General features: G+C 49.7%; 1 protein-coding gene across 1 annotated transcript in view; it reads left to right on the top strand.

Annotated features, from left to right (window-relative positions):
- The window catches only part of LOC136289162 (collagen alpha-1(VII) chain-like), a 111,857-nt gene that overhangs the window by 49,016 nt on the left and 42,240 nt on the right, over nt 1–20,601 (top strand). The window contains exons 25-51 of the mRNA XM_066182650.1: nt 304–494; nt 1,146–1,220; nt 1,754–1,834; nt 1,924–1,950; nt 2,139–2,183; nt 2,759–2,827; nt 2,926–3,003; nt 3,237–3,263; nt 3,431–3,484; nt 4,304–4,375; nt 4,620–4,679; nt 4,867–4,902; nt 5,401–5,436; nt 5,682–5,717; nt 6,749–6,781; nt 8,279–8,341; nt 8,633–8,692; nt 9,387–9,422; nt 10,607–10,669; nt 13,611–13,655; nt 13,866–13,937; nt 14,985–15,038; nt 16,472–16,510; nt 16,686–16,721; nt 17,436–17,561; nt 18,039–18,155; nt 18,962–19,075. Of these exons, the coding sequence (XP_066038747.1) occupies nt 304–494; nt 1,146–1,220; nt 1,754–1,834; nt 1,924–1,950; nt 2,139–2,183; nt 2,759–2,827; nt 2,926–3,003; nt 3,237–3,263; nt 3,431–3,484; nt 4,304–4,375; nt 4,620–4,679; nt 4,867–4,902; nt 5,401–5,436; nt 5,682–5,717; nt 6,749–6,781; nt 8,279–8,341; nt 8,633–8,692; nt 9,387–9,422; nt 10,607–10,669; nt 13,611–13,655; nt 13,866–13,937; nt 14,985–15,038; nt 16,472–16,510; nt 16,686–16,721; nt 17,436–17,561; nt 18,039–18,155; nt 18,962–19,075 (1,745 nt within the window). The remainder of the gene's footprint in view (nt 1–303; nt 495–1,145; nt 1,221–1,753; nt 1,835–1,923; nt 1,951–2,138; nt 2,184–2,758; nt 2,828–2,925; nt 3,004–3,236; nt 3,264–3,430; nt 3,485–4,303; nt 4,376–4,619; nt 4,680–4,866; nt 4,903–5,400; nt 5,437–5,681; nt 5,718–6,748; nt 6,782–8,278; nt 8,342–8,632; nt 8,693–9,386; nt 9,423–10,606; nt 10,670–13,610; nt 13,656–13,865; nt 13,938–14,984; nt 15,039–16,471; nt 16,511–16,685; nt 16,722–17,435; nt 17,562–18,038; nt 18,156–18,961; nt 19,076–20,601) is intronic.

The raw sequence follows: 20,601 nt of genomic DNA, 5'->3' as shown, positions 1-20,601 counted from the left end.
TGTTTCCCTCAGTTCCCCATGAATTTCCAGGGGTTTGAGGTTGCCCTGTTGTGTTTCCCTCAGTTCTCCACGAATTTCCAGGGGTTTGAGGGTGGTGCACTGTGTGAGGAGTCACTTTGAGGGCACTCTTGGTTCCTTCCCTCCCTCCTTTCTCTTTTCCCAACTTGGTTTGCTGCAACTCACACCCAGCTCCCGGTGACTTCTCCATGGGTTCTACCCTAATCCCACCAGAGATTTTTACCAGGTGTGGGGTTTGGAAACTGATCCCAAGAATTAGGAGCGGCGGAATCCGTGTCATTCCAGGGCTCCGTGTCCTTGCTGTGGGGGTGTCAGGAGCTGACCCCGTGGAGCTCCACAGGATCCTGCTGCAGCAGAACCCCCAGAACGTTTTCTACGTCAGCACCTTCGATGACCTCCCCCAGATCCTCCAAGAGCTGATAGAGGCCATTTGTTCTGATCCTCAGCTCCCAGGAACCCAAATCCCACCGGGAAAGGTGAGTTCCTACTCCTGGGAGTAAATCCACCTTGGAGTGGGTTGGTAAAAAAGGCACAAATTCCACTTTGAACAGCGTCAAATTAATCATTTATTATTTCTAAAGTAAAGCACTTAGGAAATGTCAATCAAATCATTATTATGACATTCTTTTCCTATTAATATTTTAAATCAAAACTATGAATCGTGCGCAACCGAATTTCTCAAGGAAAAGCTTCTCAAGGAAAAGCTTCTTCCCTGAGGGAAGATTCCAAAGCAGAATCAGAGCGGATTCAGGATATCACGCGCCATCCTGACCTCACTGCCCAGCCCTGAAGAGCAAAACCTTTGAAATCCAGGGGGTGGAAATGGGGAAGCCGGGATAGAGCTGGGAATGTTTTGATGGATGAAGCCACTGCTGAACACTTATGAATATTAAAAATTCATACTATAAATTCATAGGAACAGACTTTAAATAGCTGAGAATTCTCCTGGATGGTCGACTTGGCTTTTCCCTTTTTTTTTTGCCTAAGCCAAGGAATGTTTCAGTCTGTGTTTCCTGGTCGCTCCGGTTGATTCGCTATCCTTTTGTGGATATTAATTCCCTGCTAATTTTTTTTTTCTTTTTTCCATTTTTTTTTCTCTTTTCCATTTTTTTTTTCTCTTTTCCAAGAGCTCCAGAGTCTCAGCAGCTCACAGGGGTTATGACCTCCACAGCTTCACTACGAAGGGAGAGAAAGGGGAGCGGGTGAGTCACAGAACATTCCCAGTTGGAAGGGACCCACATGGATTCCCACAGCTCTAAAGGGGATGGCACCACAGCATGATCCACCTGGATAACTAATGTCATGGAATCATGGAATGGTTTGGGTTGGAAGGGAATTCAAAGATCATCCAGTTCCTACCTCGACAGCTTCCACTATCCCAGGGTGCTCCAAAACCCCAATGTCCAACCTGGCCTTGGACACTTCCAGGGATCCAGGGGCAGCCACAGCTTCTCTGGGAATTCCAGCCCAGGCAGGAATTCCATCCCAAGATCCCATCCATCCTTGCCCTCTGGCAGTAAATTCAGCCAAATTATGACCAAGGAAGAGTTCAAGTGAAGAATCTCACCCTCAGATCTTCTCTGTTGGTGTTTTGCTCTTCTTTGAAAATCCTGGAGAAGGGAATTGCTCTGGGATCTGGGAATGCTCTCAAGTGTTACGGTGCTGCATGAAGCCGTTGGGGTTTGCAGGCCTGAGGTCATCCCCCCTCCACGCTGTGATTTTCCATGTTTTTTAGGGCTTCCCTGGGAAGGACGGCATTCCTGGGCTGCCAGGCAGGCCGGGCCGGCCGGGTCCTCCAGGCCCCCCTGGAATCGTGGTATGGATTGGTCTTAAAAAACTTTTCCCGAGGGCCATTCCCAGACAAAAGTGACCAGTTTTGTCAAAAAACTCTGTCCTGTTTTGCAGGGGCTCCCTGGCAGCCAGGGTGACACTGTGAGTATTTGGAACCCCAAGCGGGGCTGGTTTGGGTGGGAAGGGACTTTAAAACTCATCCCACCTCCCACTATCCCAGGTTGCTCCAAGCCCCGTCCAACCCGGCCTCGGACACTTCCAGGGATCAGCAACCACCGTCCTGTGGGTGTTTTTCTCTTTAACACTGCAGAATTTATTTTTAATTCCAGGGATCTCCGGGCTATCCAGGACCGGCGGGGCCAAAGGGAGACAGAGTGAGTTCCATCCCTGGATTTCGCTGGGAAAAATCCGTTTTGTTGTTGTGCCCTCTGTTTTCCAAGCGTTTTCGCCAGGATCTGTGGTGAACGTGGACTTTTAAAGCCGTGTCTACCCAATCCTACACTGCCCGTCCTCAGCTTGGGGAGTTTCCCTCAGGAATTTCATTTCTTTATGGAGAGAAGTGCTCAATCCTAATCCCAGGTTCTGGGCACAGTTAATTAGTTAATTAACAGCAGGAGAAGGTGGGGTCATTCTGCCTGGAGTTCCCATAATTAACAAACTTGCTTTAATCCGTTCAGGACAGTAAAATATTTCAGTATTAACTATGGACAAATCCCAGGAGGAGCTTCCTGCCCTTCTCCCTATCTCCATTCCTCCTCTTTCCTCGGATTGGGAATGGATCCTGCCGAGAGACAACTTCCATTTTTTCCCTTGGGATTAATTCTTTTTTTTCCATGCCAGCGAGCAAAACTCAGGTCACGGCCGTGTGGTTTGGGGGTTGATGGGATTGTCCCCTAAATCACCCGATTTCCATCTGCTCCTGGATCTCCCAAGGTGCCTTTATCCACAGGGAGAGCCAGGCTACGTCCTGGGAGGAGTGGAGGTGATTCCTGGCCGGAATGGGCAGCCTGGCTCCCCTGTGAGTATCAAACCCCAGGTGTGGGGGGAGCCTTCAGCTTCCCAAGGGTCGGGAGAGATCCCAAATCCCTCCCTGTCCCGTTTTTTTCCTCGTTGCAGGGACAGAAGGGGCAGCCGGGGGTTCCTGGGGTTCCAGGGCCACCAGGTTCTCCAGGGCCACCAGGAATCTCCATCAAGGTGAGTTTGCAGCACAGTTCTCCCAGGAAAAGGAGACCCAGCACCAAATCCTGCAGGGTGGAGGTGTCTGGAGGCCTCTCCTGAAGCTCCGCCTGCCGCTGGGAATTGGGAATTTTGCTCTCTTGGATTGTCGGACTGTGCAGGGTTGTTCTGGGGTTTTTTTTGCTGGGATGAAGTTTGGTGAGGAGCCCCTAAATTCCCCATTGGAATTCTTCTCGTCCTATGTGTTTCAGGGTGAACCAGGGGATTCAGGAATCAGGGTGAGTACCTGAGGGCAGCCTTCACTTTGGGATGAAAAACCCTTTTTTTTTTTCCCCCCGTAATTATTTCCAAGCTGCCCGGGAAGTTCTGCCTTCCAAACTTCCCAAAATTCCGTGGGGATCCATGAAAGGGATCATGGAGTGAGACTTCCCTGTGCTTCCCGCAGGGTCCCCGTGGGAGGAGTGGCCTCAAAGGTGACAGAGGGGACACGGGAGAGCCGGTGAGTGGTCCCAGGGAGTCAGGGAAAAACTGGGGCAGACCCAGGAGGAAGGAAAAATACGGATCAAGAGCGTGGGACAGCAAACGGCCCGAACTGGCAGCAGATCCAGAACAAAATTCTTTTCGAAATCCAAAACAATTCAAGGTTTCAAGCTCCAAAACAATTTTCTTCCCAGAAATCATCCCGCAACGAGGTTTGGGGCGTGGGAGGTTTGAGTTCAAGGGGAGATAGGAGAAGGGAAAAAAGTCCGTGGAAGATTATTGACACCAGGATCGGTTTGGGAATTCTCTGTGCTGCAAATGGCCGGATCTAAAGGATAATAACATCCATCAGTGCTGTTCTTTCCTTCCCTCCTGGATCTGTTTTTGGGTTGGTTTTGCCATCTTGGAGAGCTGTATCCCATAAACCAGCCCTTTCCATGGGTCTGGATTCACCATTCCCAGCCTCTGGCTTCCATTATTTCCCCTTCCCGAGTAAAGCCAGGGATTCACAACTGATTTGTGGGGGGAAAAGGAAATTTGGGAATTCGCAGGCAGCTCTGTGATCCCTCGGTTTTAAAGGAACTGCTCAGATCTGAATATAAAAATATATAGGATCTGTATATAATGAATATTAAATATTTATATCTGTATTGATTTATTACATACGTATCCTATGTATTTATATATAGGATAAAATTTTAAAAATAAATAAAATAAAATAAAATAAAATAAAATAAATAAAAATATTTACCTGCAGAATTTAAAATAAATTCTTTCCAGTTTGGAGAGAAAAAAAAATAATAAAAATAAAGATTTGATGCTGTTCCTTCCTTTCCAGGGAAAACCTGGTTTGCCAGGCCCTGTGGGGCTCCATGGGGTTCCTGGACTGCCCGGACCACGGGGAGAAAAGGTTGGATATTTCCTGAATCCCTCAACCCAGGGGGAAAATGAGAGGAATTCCAGGGTAAACTTGTGGGAAAGACGTTTTGGGATGTCCCAGCATTCCTGGAGTTTACCGGCTCCGCTCAGAGCCAAACGTTTCCAGAGGAAATCTCCCCCCTCCTGTTTTGCTAAGGAAGACTCTGGAGCAGAAATCTGGGAAGGATGGGTTCTCTGGGATCAGCATTCCTGAGGATTCTGTGCTTTCCTTGCAGGGAATGGCAGGAATTGGCATTCCTGGCACTGCTGGCATGAAGGGGGAAGAAGGAGAGCAGGTGGGTTGGGAATCTTGAAGTGAAATTTGCATTAAAAATCCTCTCGGGAGTGTTCAGTGTCTCCGAAATCTGCTCCAATATTTAGGTTTTTTCCTTGGAATCCCGTGGTTCCTCATGGAAAAGATGAGAGAATGAAGGATTTGGGGTTAAAAATCGGAGCTTTCACTGTTTCCTCTGTTGTTTTCAGGGAATGATGGGACCTCCAGGAGCACCAGGACCAAAGGTGGGTGCTGAAATCCTGAGCCCGAGTTCCCGGGCCTGGAATTCCGGTTCCAAGGAAATTTTTCTGCCCCTTAACCAGCATCATAATTAATCTCCGTCATAATCCCTGTGGGAACCACTGGATCATGGAATGGTTTGGGTTGGAAGTGACTTTCCGAGGCCACCTGCTCCAAACCCTCTGGACCATGCAGGGACACCTTCAACCGGGCCAGTCTTTCCCTCAAAAGGAAAAAAAAAAAGGGAATAATTTTCCACTCCCTGGACTCTGGAATTCCTTGCTGCCAACAGAGACCCCAGAATGGCAGCGAGGTGGGATATTTTAAATAAAAACACGTCACTTTTGTGGCCAGGGAGACTCCAGAGTTCCAGGCTGGAAGAGCTGTCCCGAAATGAATGGAAAATGCGGTCGGAGAGCTCCATCCTTCCCTCCCTCTGGATGGAACCGAAACTGCTGGATCTGTTTTCGTTCTGGTGGAAATTTCCTTCTGATTTCTTCCAGGGAAACCCAGGACCTCCGGGGCAGAAGGGAGACGAAGTGAGTGGAACAGTAAGGGAACATTTGACCAGCTCAGATGCAATTATCCTGATTTTTCCCAGCTTGTTCCCTGTGGGATCCCACAGGGATATCTCTGAGCTCTGTCCTCCCCTCTCCTTGCCTCTTGTGCTTCTGAGATGACTTTTGGGCACTTTTAAGGAATAAAAGTCGGGAAAGGAATGAGCAAAAAGTTTTCCTTACATTTTTCACTCCATTGGCCACCGTTCCTTCCTCTTGCCTGGCAGGGAAATCCAGGATTTCCAGGTGCTCCAGCCTTGGAGGTAACTTGGAGTGGCTTTAGAGCCCTTCTTGTCCTTCAGCTGCGCAGCCTCCATCCCAAAATTCCGGGAATCCAAGAGTTCTGTGTCCCGCAGAACCACGGGAAGAACTCCCAGACCTTTTTCCCTGACCCTCCAGCCAACTTTGTCCTCTTCTCCCTCGCTCCAGTTCCCGTATTCCCAGTATTCCCATTGTCCCCTCCGAGGAGCTTCACTGCTGCCCAGGAAACACGAGGACGAAAATTCCCACCACTGAATCCATGTGCTCCACCTCCTCATCCACAGGGATGAGTCCTGCTGGACACCCACAGCTCTCCGTGTCCCTCCAAATTCCAGCTTGGAGGAGAAACCTCGGTGGTGGCCACAAGATTCCTTATCCCATAACAATTCTTATCCCATAAAAATTCTCGCCTCATAACAATTCTTATTCCATAACGATTCTGATCCCACAACGATTCTGATCCCACAACGATTCTGATCCCACAACAACTCTGATCCCATAACAATTCTGATCCCATAAAAATTCTGATCCCATAACAACTCTGATCCCATAACAATTGTTATCCCATAAGAATTCTTACCTCATAGTAATTCTGATCCCATAACAATTCTGATCCCATAACAACTCTTATCCCATAACAATTCTTATCCCATAAAAATTCTCACCTCATAACAATTCTTATTCCATAACGATTCTGATCCCACAACAATTCTGATCCCACAACAACTCTGATCCCATAACAATTCTTATCCCAATAAAATTCTGATCCCATAACAATTCTGATCCCATAAAAATTCTGATCCCATAACAATTGTTATCCCATAAGAATTCTTACCTCATAATAATTCTGATCCCATAACAATTCTGATCCCATAACAATTCTTACCTCGTAACAATCCTGATCCCGCAGCAATTCTTACCCCATAACATTCCTTGCCTTGGAAAAGGCACCATGAAAAGGAGATTTTTAAATCTTATTTTTTTTCCGCCAGTATCAGAGGATTTCTGTCATTTTTTTTCTTCTTCTCCTCAGGTTTTGGGACCTCCAGGCACTAAAGGTGTCAGGGTAAGTCTGTTAATTGATTGTTTAATTAATTAGCGTTGCTTGAAAAGGCAAGTGGGGGTTTTTGTTTAGTTGGGGGTTTTTGGGTGGGTTTGGGGGGGATTTTTTTGGTTGATTTTTTTGTTTGTTTGGTTTGGTTTTTTTATTGGGTTTTTTTTTTTTTTGTTGGCTTTTTTGTGGTGGTTTTTTTTTGTTGTTGTTGTTTTTTTTCTCCTTTTTTCTGGTTTCTTTTTGTTTGGGGTTTTTTGGGGGATTTTTTGTTCGATTGGTTGGTTTTTTGGTTTGTTTTTTTTTTTTTTTTTGGAAGATGGGGAGGTCGTTCCACATTTCCCGAATTCCATCTCCCTTGTGATTGACCGGAGAGGAGAGCTTGGAAAAATCTTGTCCTGGGGATATTTCTCTCACTTTTATTCACGTTTTGTGCCTGGAATTCCCATTCCAGCCCGAATCTGGAGGGAAATTTGGGATTTCAGGAGGGAGACAGAAGGGAGCCCAATCCCAGAAGATACTTCCAGCCAAGGGAGGCTGAAATTAGGGATAGAAGAGATTTCTGGAGATCTCCATTCCCACCTCCTGCTCAAAGCAGAGCCCACTCCAAAGCTGGGTCTGGTCTCCTGTGCTGAGAATTCCCAGGGATGGAGAATTCCCACATCTTTAGGCCCCTGATCCAGAGTTTGGCCTCGCTGAGAGAAAACTGAATTTCCCAAACCAAGGAGCTCTCTGGGACAGAGCTGTTCCCTGCCTGTGTTTTCCATGTTTTCCAGCTGCTTTAGACAATTCCAGTCACTTTCTCAGTGGAAATATGAGGTGGAACAAGACCCGGAATATTTTAAATGGAATTTTTTACCTTTTTTTTCTGTTTTTCAGTCTTGCTCTCTCTCATTGCCATCCTGCCCAGAACCTTCTGTCTGTGAGAAGGATTTACTGCAGGGCTGATTCCGTGTGGCTTTTCCATGGAAATTCCCTGCGGTGCTTCAGACCTCCCTCATTCCATAGGCACAATGGATTTTGACTTTTTTTTTTTTTTTTTGCTGGGATTGGGTGCTGGAATTACCTCCTTTTACTGGTCTTATTGCCCAGACTGTTTAATCTTGGCTGGCAAAAATCCCTCTTTCCTTTTAGGCTGAGCTTAAGTAGCATCCCAGGAATTTTCCTGTGGCCTTGTGATGGAATGTGGCCTGAAATATCCGATTCTTTTTTTTTTTTAATTATTCCTGATACTTCACTGCCAGCCTGCAGAGAAATGGCAGGTGTTAATTTTATTCAGTTTAAACCAAGTAAAAATGCGTTTTTGGTGCTTTGTAGTGTGGCAACAACTGAATTTTGGATGGCAGAAGGCAGGTGCCATGGGAAAAAAAAAAAATCCCTATAAATCCAGGATGGGAATTTTTTTCCAGGGTGCGGCAAAAGTGCAAAAAGCAGCCCTAAGGAGTCACTAAGGGAACAGGGCTTGGCTTCCTGCAGGATATTCCCGATTTCAGGCGTGTCTTTTATTCCCAGGGAGATCCCGGACCAGCTGGGCCGAGAGGAGACAAAGGAATCCCGGGAGAAAAAGGGGAGAAGGTGACGATTTTCCCCTTCCTTTAGGGATAAAAATGATTTATTCTTTTCTGTGGCCACCAAGGAAACTCTGAGGGAGGTGGAATTCCTCCCCGGGTCATCCATCCAGGGATCCAAGGTGGAGAATTCCACGTGTAGAAATCCAAAGGAAATCAGGGAGGGAGCAAATGCTCAGCTCCCTGGTTGTCCATGGGGATGGAAATATCTTGGATCTGCTCTGGATTTTTTCTGTCCCTGGAGGTTTGTCCTGAACTTGGAAAAGCTGACCCCGAATCCCTTTGTTTTTTTTCCCAGGGAAATCCAGGATTTGGAATTCCTGGCCAGCCAGGGCTAAAGGGAGACATCGGTGACAGGGTGAGAGGGACAATGGGGTGGGTGTGGAATGGGCAGAGCTCAGGGGACAAACCAGGAGGTTCAGGGACAAAATCCCCCCGTCACCTCCATGGATTTCATGTTGGCCTTCAGCCCTGAGGAGATGGACGCTGGGGAGGTGACAAGGAGCAGGGCAGGTGACCCTGTGGAGGTCTGGGGTGACAGGGTCGTGAGCTCCGTCCTCAGGCCGGGTGCAGGGCTGGGATCCCCCAAAACGTGGAGAATTCTCCATGACTGGAGGAAAACACGGATGGTCAGTGACCAACTGGTGGCTCTGTGGGCAGAATCCAAGGAAATCCCATTCCCAATTATTTCCTTTCCTCAAAGTCACCTTGATCTTCATCTTCCTGACTTTTGTGTCTAGGAAGGTCTTGGTGGCTCCCATATGATGTCCAGGAAGGGTTGGCTTAATCCTTGCTGTTCCCTCCTCCAGGGACATCTCAGTCCCGTTCATTTTAATCCAGCAAAGATTGGGAAATCCCAATATTACGGAGGAGTATCTTTGGAAGAGGAGTGGGAAGCTCAAAACATTGATGGTTTCAAAGCGGGGGAGACTCTGGACGGGGTGCGCATGGTGCAGCCCCCTGTGGGACATTCCCCGTTTTCCCCTTCTCTGATTTTATCTGCCGACTCCTGGAATTGTCTTACCCGTGTCGTTCCTTCTGTGTTTCTGCAGGGAAACGTGGGATTGTCTGGGAAGCCGGGTCAGAAGGTGAGTCCGTGGAAAGCTTTGTACCCTGGGAGGGCGGCACAGAATTCCTAGAGAAGCTGTGGCTGCCCCTGGATCCCTGGAATTGTCCAAGGCCGGGTTGGATGGGGCTTGGAGCAACCTGGGATGGTGGAAGTTGTCCCTGCCCATGGCAGGGGGTGGAACCAAGTGGTCTTAGAGGTTCCTTCCAACATCTTTGATCAGGCCTTAAAAAAAAAAAAATTTCCTGCTAATCCTCACCTGCAGGATTTTTCCCAGGAAAAGTTCAAAAACCAGTCAGGAAATTTCCGGAAAAGATCCCACCCGTGGCAGTTGCTCAGTGAGTGTCTCTCTGTGGGCATTCCTCAAACAGGGATCTCCCCAGACTTGGCTGGAGGAGGGGTTGGGTTTGGGAATTGTTCCATAGATCAGTGAATGGAATATCTAGGCTGGATCAGCTTCCAGGGCATGGAAAAATGGGACGTCACAAGAGATAAACGGGATGCAGCCAAGCCAGGAGGTGTTAACGAGATGTGTTAATGAGGTTGCAAAGTGGAGGCAAGGAAAGGTGTTTGGGGTTGGGAGAAGGCCGGGAGAGGTGGTGTCGCGAATTTCCCAGATTTCACGGAATATTCTGAGTTGGGATGATCCACAAGGATCATCCAAGCCAGCTCTTAAGGAAGTGGGATCAAATCCACGACCTTGTGGGACAAACATCAAACAGGGCAGACGAGGACCCATCCATGGGAGCTCAGCTGATTTATGTGGGAATAAAAATTAAAATGCGGGATGGGAACTGATCCTGCGTCCACAACTGGATCCATCTCGAGTCTCAGCTGATCTGAGCTGCTCCTGGAGCAGGAGAACCTCAACAGGTTCTGTCCTGAGTGAATTCCAGGGATGGCTGTGGAGTCTGGATAGATGAGCTTAGAGCGGGATGCTTTCCAGCCCAACAATCCTACAAAAATGATAATAATACTATCATTAAATAAACAGAAATACTATGAATATGTATTAATAAATAATAAATATTAATAATGCAAATCCTACAATCCCAGCCCTTTCTAGCACAGGGTAAGTGCTCTGAGCCCAAACTTCATCCAGGATTGTGGAAGCAACTCCACGACCATGGATGTGCCGCTGGAATGTCTGAAGTGGGAGGGCCGTGGAGCGCAGGACAGGAATGTGACGAGCCTTGTTTCCTTTAGGGAGAGAGAGGTGAACCAGGATTCCCTGGAAAGCCAGGAGAGGCCGGGCTGAGAGGAAAAGATGTGAGTAAAGGCAGGATCCAGGGGGACGGAGCTGCTGATCCCTGGGGACCAACCAACAACCCCAGCTCTGCCCTGCACGGACAAACAAGGGACAACTTTTCTTCCTTGTAATTCAACATCAGCGCCCAGAGCGGCTGTGGCTGCCCCTGGATCACTGGGAGTGCTGGCTCATGGGTCTTGGAGAAACCTGGGATCATGGAAGGTGTCCCTGCCCATGGCAGGGGTGGCACTGGATGGACTTTGAGGTCCCTTCCAACCCAAACGATTCTGGGATTCTTTGATTGGGATTTTTGTCACGTCTGCCTGATGTGGATTTAGCAGGAGGTGCAGCCGCACCGGCCCTGAAGGGGTCACTGAGCCTCAGGTGATCTCAATTGGAAAGGATCCATAAAAAAATCATGGAGCCCAGCTCCCTGCTCCTCACAGAACTGCCCCGAATAATTCCCTTCTGCGGCCAAACGAGGTGGGTCCTCACAAAAACATCAGAACAGGCTTCTGGAAATTTCTCCTGACTCCAGTGAAGAGCTTTCCTCAGCTCTGAGGGCTGGGTTGATCCCTGGAAATGGAGCAGGATCCCTAATAGGAGTTCCCTCTTGGGATCAGAGGAGGTGGGCCCTCACAAAAACACGATGACCCCTCACAAAAACAAGTTTGCCCCTCACCAAAATCAAGATGGCCCCTCAGAGAAGAAGATGGCACGTCACGAAAACAAGATCGCCCCTCACAAAAACAAGATGGTCCCTTGCAAGAACAAGGTGGGGCCTCACCAAAGAAGATGACCCCTCACAAAAGAAGATGGTTCCTCACAGAAGAAGAAGGCCCCTCACAGAAGAAGATGGCACCTCACAAAAACAAGATGGCCCCTCACAGAAGATGACCCCTCACAGAAGAAAATGGCGCCTCACAAAAACAAGATGGTCCCTCACAAAAACAGGATGACCCCTCACAGGAGAAGATGGTCCCTCAGAGAAGAAGATGGTGCCTCACAAAAACAAGATGGTCCCTCGCAAGGACAAGGTGGGGCCTCACAAAAGATGGCCCTTCAGAGAAGATGACCTCTCACAAAAGAAGATGGTTCCTCACAGAAGAAGAGGGCCCCTCACAAAAAACAAGATGGCCCCTCACAAAAACAAGATGGTCCCTCACAAAAACAAGATGGCCCCTCACAGAAGAAGATGGTTCCTCACAGAAGAAGAGGGCCCCTCACAAAAAACAAGATGGCCCCTCACAAAAACAAGATGGTCCCTCACAAAAACAAGATGGCCCCTCACAGAAGAAGATGGTTCCTCACAGAAGAAGAGGGCCCCTCACAAAAAACAAGATGGGCCCTCACAAAAACAAGATGGTCCCTCACAAAAAACAAGATGGCCCCTCACAGAAGAAGATGGTTCCTCACAGAAGAAGAGGGCCCCTCACAAAAACAAGATGGTCCCTCACAAAAAACAAGATGGTCCCTCACAAAAAACAAGATGGCCCCTCACAGAGGAAGATGGTTCCTCACAGAAGAAGATGGCCCCTCACAAAAACAAGATGGGCCCTCACAAAAACAAGATGGTCCCTCACAAAAAACAAGATGGCCCCTCACAAAAACAAGATGGGCCCTGAAAAAAACCAAAGGGGTCCCTCACAAAAGAAGATGGCCCTTCAAGGGAGAAGATGGTCCCTCACAAAAACAAGGTGGCCCCTCACGAAAACATCCTGACTGGCTTCTGGAACACTGGATGTTTTAATACATTGGGCTTGACGTCACATGATCTGGAGTATCCCTGCGGCCAGTTTGGAATATCCCTGCGGCCAGTTTGGAATATCCCTGCGGCCAGTTTGGAATATCCCCGCGGTCAGTTTGGAATATCCCTGCGGCCAGTTTGGAATATCCCCGCGGTCAGTTCAGGTCACCTGTCCTGGCCCTGTCTCTCCTCCCAGCCTCCCATGAATTCCCGACTTTCCTCCTGGAAAACCTCTCCTGAGCGCAGTCGGTGAAGAGCTTTCTGCAGCTCCAAGGGTTGGGTTGATCCCTGGACGTCGCGTGGAATAGGATCGCCCGGGGAAATCTTGGGGGGATAAAAAGGGAAGCAGCTGCATTCCAGCAGCCCCGACTTTGGTGTCGCGATTCCAGAGCTCTGAATTTGTCTAGGAAATGATGGTAAAAAACTTGGGAAAACCCAGCACTTCTGCACTTTTTCCTCCTTTCCTGGGAGAAAAGGCTCCTCTGGGACCAAGGTGATCCCACCCCTTCCCGAGGTGCCAGGAAAACAGCAGCTGGAAAATTAAACTCTTGGATTCGTCCTGAAGTTCATCCCTGCTCGTTTTATTTCCTGTTTATTTGTCCTTAAACGAGACCGCGGAGAATCCCCTTCACCTTCCTTTTACCTTGGATTTTCCCATTCCCAAAAAGGCCGGAACGGAAAAGCCAAAAAAAAATGGAATTAAACTGGTTTTTTGTTTTCCTGGGAGACGCTGAGAACAGAGCGCCACGAATGGAATCCCAGAATATCCCGGGTCGGAAGGGACACGCCAGGATCATCCAGCCCAACCCCTGGCCCTGCACAATCCTGATCCAACAATCCCATCCTGTCTCCAAAATCATTTTCCAAACATTCCTGGAGCTCAGAACGTTGGGATTTGGTGGCAATCGCCTCATCCTACCCCTAAATGTAAATATTCCGCTCACCCCACACCTTGCGCCTGTTCTTTCCTCGTTTATGGGAATGCTGTAAAACACCATCCCTAATTTAAGGCATCCCAGATATCCCGAAACTTTCCTCTATCCCAGTTTTCCAGGCATTAAACAGGGTTAAAGAGATTTAACCTCCATCAGAGCCCCTGGAATGTTTGATGGACTCGCTTCCCTCCCTTTAAACCGTTTCCTCCAGGTTTAAGTGCAAGAAAATTCCCATCCCTTGATGGAAAACCATTTGGAAAGCTGCTTCCTCTCTTTTAGGGAGAAGCTGGAGTCCCTGGAGAGCCGGGAGTGAGAGGAATCAGGGTAATAATTCCAATTTTCTCACGATTATTATCATTTCCCGCCCTGGAGAGTGGTGGGGCTGCTCTGTTTCCCTTCTCTCCATCCCAATGGGAGCCCTCCACTTCCAAATATTCCTTTCCTGTGGGGAAAAGTAATATTTTTCCTTGCTTTTTTCCTTTTTCGGGCTCTGTTTGTGATTTTTTTTTTTCTTCTCTCAATCTCTTCTTGCAGGGTCCTCCTGGACTCCCAGGACGACCTGGGGAGCAGGGAATGAAAGGAGATCCAGGAGAACCTGGAAAGGATGTAAGGGATCCTTGAAGGTGCAGCTGGGAGAGATTTTATTTATTCCCAGCGTTGTAAATAAATAATATTTATTTCTTTGGATCCGGGTTGGATGGATCCAACATGGATAGATCCAGCAGAGATGGGTTCGCTCCATCCTTTTTTCATCCCCGTGGAAAAAAAAAGCGTCGGGGAAAATGTTACCAAATTTCTCATGACTTTACCTAAATCCTATTCAGGAGATTCCCAAAAATATTGAAGCAGCTCCTCCCCCTCTCCCACCCTTCTCCCTGTGGCCATTTTAACAAGAACTGGGAGTTTCAATTTGTAATTTAATTATTTAATTTACTTTATTTAATTATTTAATTTACTTTATTCAATTATTTGTTTGTTTTTACTTAATTTTTTTCACTTAATTATTGAATTTATTCTATTTAATTGCTTAATGCATTTTTAATTTTATTTATCCCTGCTGTTCATTTTGTGGGGATGGGGAAGGACACGAGGCAGAGCAGCCGCAGCAGCAATTCCCAAGAAATTTTGCTGTGCTGGGAGGAAAAAAATTTCATTCCCAGAGGTCCAAAGGGTGTCTTTGGATGGATCCTTTGCAGCCATTCCTGCCGAATTCCTGATTTACCCGCAGGACTCGTGTCCTGAGTCACAGGAAAAGTGGGATTAGGAGAAAAGCTGCAGGAAATATCCCCCATGGATCTAAAAGAGATCCAATCCCAGGCTTTCCCAAAGAAATGGTGTTGCTTCCTCAGCCAAGATGTGGCGGCAGGGAAATAAAAGCAAAATTTGGGTTGCACGAGAGGTAACTCCATTATTCCAGGTGGGATAGCAAAGGAAAAAGGGAAAAGCAGGAAAAACTCCCCGGAATATCAGCCCTCCCGGAGGTCAAGCTTCAAGTGAAGAGCAGAATTGCCCCAAGTTTAACTTAAAAACCAGAATTAGGGAGACACAGGGAGGGGTCGGTTGTTCCCTCTGGAAAAGGCGGAAAAGTTTGGGATGAGCACGCAGGAAATGGGAATTTTACAGAGGAGCTAACACATTCCTGCTGGTTTTCAGGGAGATCCTGGGAAGGACGGCCTGAGAGGTGAAAGAGGCCCCCCAGGCCCAAAGGTAGGTCCTGAACCCACATTTTTGGGGTGGTGGCACCACCCTGGGCAGGTCAGAGGGGAGGGAAAACCCAGCTCAGGTCTCCTCCTCTGACCCCACGAAAGTTCGGGATTTCAAAGCGGAGCTCCTGGGATGGGCTCAGGAACTCGTGGTCGCCGTGGTCCCAAATCCCCGCAGAGCTTCTTCGGGAGGAAGAATGTTCCTCAGGAGCCAAACGGGATAAATTTCTGGAATGTTCATGGATTGTTCCTCCCTTTCCTCCCTCCTTCAAGCTGGAGAGCACGTGGAAAGGGGTGGAAGGAGGAATTTCATGGCTTCAGATCCCACACGTCCAAGATCTTTAGAGGCGGGAAGCGGCTCCTTCCCTAATGGAGAGGACAACGCTGCAGGAAGCAGCGCCAGTGGGGACAGGGAGATTGCCTGGTTGCCACGAGAACCTTTGGAAAAGCCAAGATTTATCCAGGGGACGGGGCATCCCAAATCCTGCCTGGAGGAGAGGCCGGAGACGCCATCAGGGCCTTCCTGGTGCCCTTCATTCCACCGGAATCCGTTGATGCAGAACCCGGATTTCAGTGGAGTGAAGCCCCTCAGAGAGGCGGGTCAGCCCCACCTCAGCAGAGGTTCCTCACCCCAGGAGCCCTCAGGATGGGCCTTCCAAAGCCCCACCTGCAGCTCATCCACGATTTCATCTGTGCACCATCCGAGATCTCTCACCCAAAGATGGAATTCCATCACTGTGACTTTCCATGAGAGCCCATCCCGCTGAAGATGTTGGGCCCCAGCCAGGTGTGGGGCCACCAGCACCGTGACCACCTCCAGAGAGGACCACCAGCCATGGGGACACCTTGGCCATCATCCTCCTTGGTGTCTTCTGCACTGGTGGCACTGAGGGACCTCAAAAATCGTTCCTTTTCCACAACTCCCCCTGCAGCTCATCCACGATTTCATCTGTGAACAATCCGAGATCTCTCACCCGGAGATGGAATTCCATCACTGTGACTTTCCATGAGAGCCCATCCCGCTGAAGATGTTGGACCCCAGCCAGGTGTGCGGCCACCAGCACCGTGGCCATCTCCAGAGAGGACCACCAGCCATGGGGACACCTTGGCCATCATCCTCCTTGGTGTCCTCTGCACTCATGGCACTGAGGAGCCCCCAAAATCTTTCCTTTTCTCCACGTTTTTGGAGAAGGGGATGGAGCAAAGCTCTGGCCCAAACCTCCCTTGGATGCCGCTCGTGGGCCGGGCTTTCCCTACAAAATCCAGTTGGAAGGAGCCTGTGGAGCAGGGTGGGATTCAAACCCCTGAGTGGGATTTATTCGGGGTTACGGAGCGGGCTGGTGGCAGACGAAGGGGCAGATATGGGAATCCTCCCCTTCCTCTCCTTTCTCCTCACGGAAATGACGGAATTAATGAGCTGATCTCGTTCATTCCAAGGGAGAACCTGGCCCGCCAGGAAAAGCGCTGGAAATGAAGGTAAATAAATCAAAACTAAAGACCTTATAAATGTTGGGAGCGGCCCAGCTCTCTCTGTCTGGCTTGGGATGGCAGAGGGGACCCGCTGCGTGTCCCCTCGGCCCTCAGCCTCCTCCAGGAGAAACCTCCTGGAGAGCCGAGGAGGAGCAGTTGGGACCTTTCTTTCCCCTTGCAGGACCTGGAGAGGCTTTTTGAGGCGTACGGGATCCAGGTAGGAGAGATCCTTTGTCCTTCCAATCCCGACGGGGGGGTTGTGATTTGGCTTTTCCGTCTCCTCCCTCTGGAATCCTGGAGGTGACATTTGCTCCCCCAGCAACCCCAGGAAGTTCACTCCGTTTCCTTTTCCAGGTTATATTTAAGTGTTTTCTGGGACAGATTTTTTTTAAATGCCATTTTATGGGGTGGGTGGTGGCTTTGAGGTCCCTGTGACAGTGACACTTGGGCCTTAAAGTCCCTTTAATTCCAACCTCAACACCTTCCACCATCCCAGGTTGCTCCAAACCCCATCCAACCCGGCCTTGGGCACTTCCAGGGATGGGGCAGTCACAGCTTCTCTGGGAATTCCGTTCCAACCCCTCCCCACCCTCCCAGCCAAAAATTTCTTCCCAATACCCATCCTAAATCCTCATTCTGTTTAAAACCCATCCCTCCTTGTCATATTCCCATGGAAAAAGCCACTCTCCCTCTTTTTTAAAGTCCCCCTTGAAGTCCTGAAAGGACACAAATGTGGGATTTTTATTTAGGATGGAGAGAGACCCCACAAAATCTCCATGGGATCAGCTCCTTGATCCCAAACCTGTATTTAAACCACCCCACGGCTGTCCCTGCCCCGGGAATCCGTCATTCCTTGTTTTGGGGTGGCTGCTCTGGGATTGTCACCTGTTGGGGACAGCGGGGTGACACTGGGCTGCCACACTGGTTCCAGCTGGCGCTGCTGAGGGACCTCTCCAACATGATCCTACGGGATGGGCTGGACGGGCTCCTGGGGCACCGGGGCGGCTCCAGGACCGGCGAAACTTCCCGGGAAAACCAGGCGGCCGTGTCTGTCACCGTGAGTACAGTCACCTGCCGGGAGTGACAGGACCTCCAGGGAATGTCGGAGGTGGGAATGAGCCACCAAAGCGGGTGGGAGAGGTGATGGCTGGCACCAGGATCTGGGATCTTTGGGATAAAGGGATACAAAACATTCCTTTTTTTTTTTTTTAGTGGGAATGAAGGGATCAGTCAAGCTTTGTTGTCCGTAGAAGCCATTCCCAAAGCCACCAGAGTGTCCTTGTGCCCTCTGGGAGCTCTTGGAGTGGTGGAAGCAGCAAAAGGGATCCCAGGGAGGGAGGAGGATTCCTCAGAAGGAATTCCAAGGAATCGCTGCCCACTCTCCCCACCCTGGCTCAGCAATGTCACCAAGTGTGACCCCAGAGTATCCTGGAAGGTTGGAATGAAGCCACCAGGATCCAGCTGCTCACGCCTGTGGCTCCTGGGAGCTCCGGGCTGTCCCTGTCCCTCCCATCCCTTGGTTTTGGTGTTGCAGGATCCTCTGGTGTCCGACACTTCCCGCCCTGTCCCGGCCACCACCGAGGTGACAGGAGGAGGACAGAGCCTGGAGCTGGAGGATCTGGAAGTGCCGCTGTCCGGAGGATTCCCTGAGGTGAACGTGAACAGCAGGAAAGACGAAATTTGGGGTTTTTTACTGCGTCCAGTTCTGGGCTCTTCCAATCAGGAAGGACATGGAGCGTGTCCAGGGAAGGGAATGGAGCTGGGAAGGGTCTGGAGGTGCTGGAGGAGCTGGGAAAGGGGCTGAGCCTGGAGAAAAGGGGGATCGGGGGGATCTTGTGGCTCCGCACAAGTCCCTGACAGGAGGGGACAGCCAGGGAGGGATTTGGGATCTAATCCCAGGGAACAGGAGCAGGAGGAGAGGGAATGCCCAGGGCAGGTTCAGGTTGGACACCAGCAGGAATTTCTTCATGGAAAGGGTGGTCAGGGCTTTGGAAGTGCCCAGGGAGGTTCGGATTCCCCGTCCCTGGAGCATCCAAAGAACACCTGGAGGTGGCTGTCCCGGTTTGGAAAGACAGGTGTCTGCTGAGGAAGGCAGGAGCCTCCCTGAAAATGGAAAATATAAACCCCGCCCCCTCCCTCTCCAATTATGTGTAATTTTGAAATTCAGGGGGCTCTCAGGCAAAGGTTTGGGAATAGGAAGAACGGTTCTTTGCTAGGAAAATTAAAAGTGCAAAAAAAAAAATAATTGAAACATGGACGGAGTCAGAACACAACCCGGAATTTTGACTTTTGCCCCTGTTTTATTGCAGTGGGAGAAGAAATTAGGGCAAGGATAAGGATTTCTGCACGGATCGGGGTCGGGGCTTGGGAAAGGGTCCCGCTGTCCGTTTTTTCCCGGGTTTTTTTTCCCAGCAATTAATGGAATTTTGTCGGCATTTATCCATCCCTCTCTGCCAGAGCTTGACTGTGACCCCGCCACATCCAGGAGATCTGCAGGAAAACCATTCCCTGGATCTCCTCCAGGCCTCGGAGGAGGGGCTGGAAGGACAACTCCAGCAGGACACCAGCCAGGTACGTTTTTCCAAGGATTTCGGACCAGGGAGGGGACTGGGATGCAAATCTTAATCCTGGAGAACAGCAGAGCTCCTGGAACGGGCAGGAGGCTGATGGGAGTGACAAAAATCCCTTGGGGAACGTTTTGTTGGTTAATTCCACAATTTTTTTTGCGGGGGGAAACCGGGATAATCCCATTTTTTCTGATCCCATCTTGCCACGCCATCCTTGTGTTATTCCAGCTTGGGTGACTGAAGAGTCGATGTTTCCCAAGATTTTTAAAAAAGGGATAATGCAGACTCCAAATAGGGAATTTAAAATATCCTGCGAGATGTTTCCTTTTCCTTCCCACTTTCCGTGGATATGGAAGTTCATGGACATGGAAATTCATGGATATGGTCTCAGGATATTCCACAGATATTCTGGGATATTCCTGCTGCGCTCTGGAGCATCCGAGTCGTTTGAAGAGGAGGATTTCAGGGTCAAGGCGGGAATTTGGGGATTTTCTCTGATCCCTAAAATCCCACTTTTCCCTGCTTTCCTGCCCTCCTGGGCAGGGATTCCCTTCCCCAAACCCCGCTCCGAACCCAGCACTCTCCAGTTTGGACATCGCTCTATCCCTCTGGAATTCTTGGAAATACCCAGAGGCCGGACAGCAACAGGAGGGAGAAAAATCCCTCGGATATTTCCTTGGAACCAGCCAAGGATATTTTTAAGGATGGAAAAACGGGAGTAAGTGGAAGTGGGGAGATCCTGCCCCAGGAAATCCTGTTTTATCCAGTTTGCCGAGCTCTTCCTCCTGCTCCCATCCCTGCCCTGGCTGGGGAAATGAATTCCAGGGTTAATCGCGGCGCTGGAATCACGGCGGCTCAGCAGCCACGAGAGGGCTCCCGGCTCAAAGGCAAAATCCTGGAGCGGGAATTCCGGCTCCGGAGGCGCCGGGATGCGCCGGGAGCATCCACGGGCTCTGCTTGCTTTCCTTCCTGGATGCGGCAATTCCCGCTCCTGGGAAAATGGTTAAGCTGGAGAAACGCGGAGGACGGAGCCCGAATCCTTCCATGGTTTTGGGATTCGTGGAATGGTTTGGGTGGGAAGGGATTTTGGGGATCATCCCGTTCCATCCCCCTGACATGGGCAGGGAATTTTCCAGCATCCCAGGTTGCTCCAACCACATCCAGCCTGGCCTTGGACATTCCAGGGATCCAGGGGCAGCCACAGCTGCTCTGGCAATTCCAGCCCAGGCAGGAATTCCTTCCCAAGATCCCACCCATCCCTGCCCTGTGGCAGTGGGAAGCCATTCCCTGTGTCCTGTCCCTCTGTCCCTTGTCCCCAGTCCCTCCGCAGCTCTCCTGGAGCCCCTTTAGGCCCTGGAATGTTCTGGAAGCTCTCCCGGGTCCTTCCCTTCTCCAGCGGAATATTCCCAGCTCCTCTAGCCCAGCTCCAGAGCAGTTCCAGCTCCGTGGATTCCTCTGGAATTGCTCCAGCAGCTCCTCCAATGATCCCCATTTAATCAGGAGCTTTATAAACACAGAGCAACTCCCACA

This window comes from Chamaea fasciata, unplaced genomic scaffold (assembly GCF_029207755.1).
Source record: "Chamaea fasciata isolate MVZ Bird 193981 ecotype frontalis unplaced genomic scaffold, bChaFas1.0.hap1 SCAF_5, whole genome shotgun sequence".
Taxonomy (NCBI): Eukaryota; Metazoa; Chordata; class Aves; order Passeriformes; family Sylviidae; genus Chamaea; species Chamaea fasciata.
This window is presented reverse-complemented; position numbering and strand designations above follow the sequence as displayed.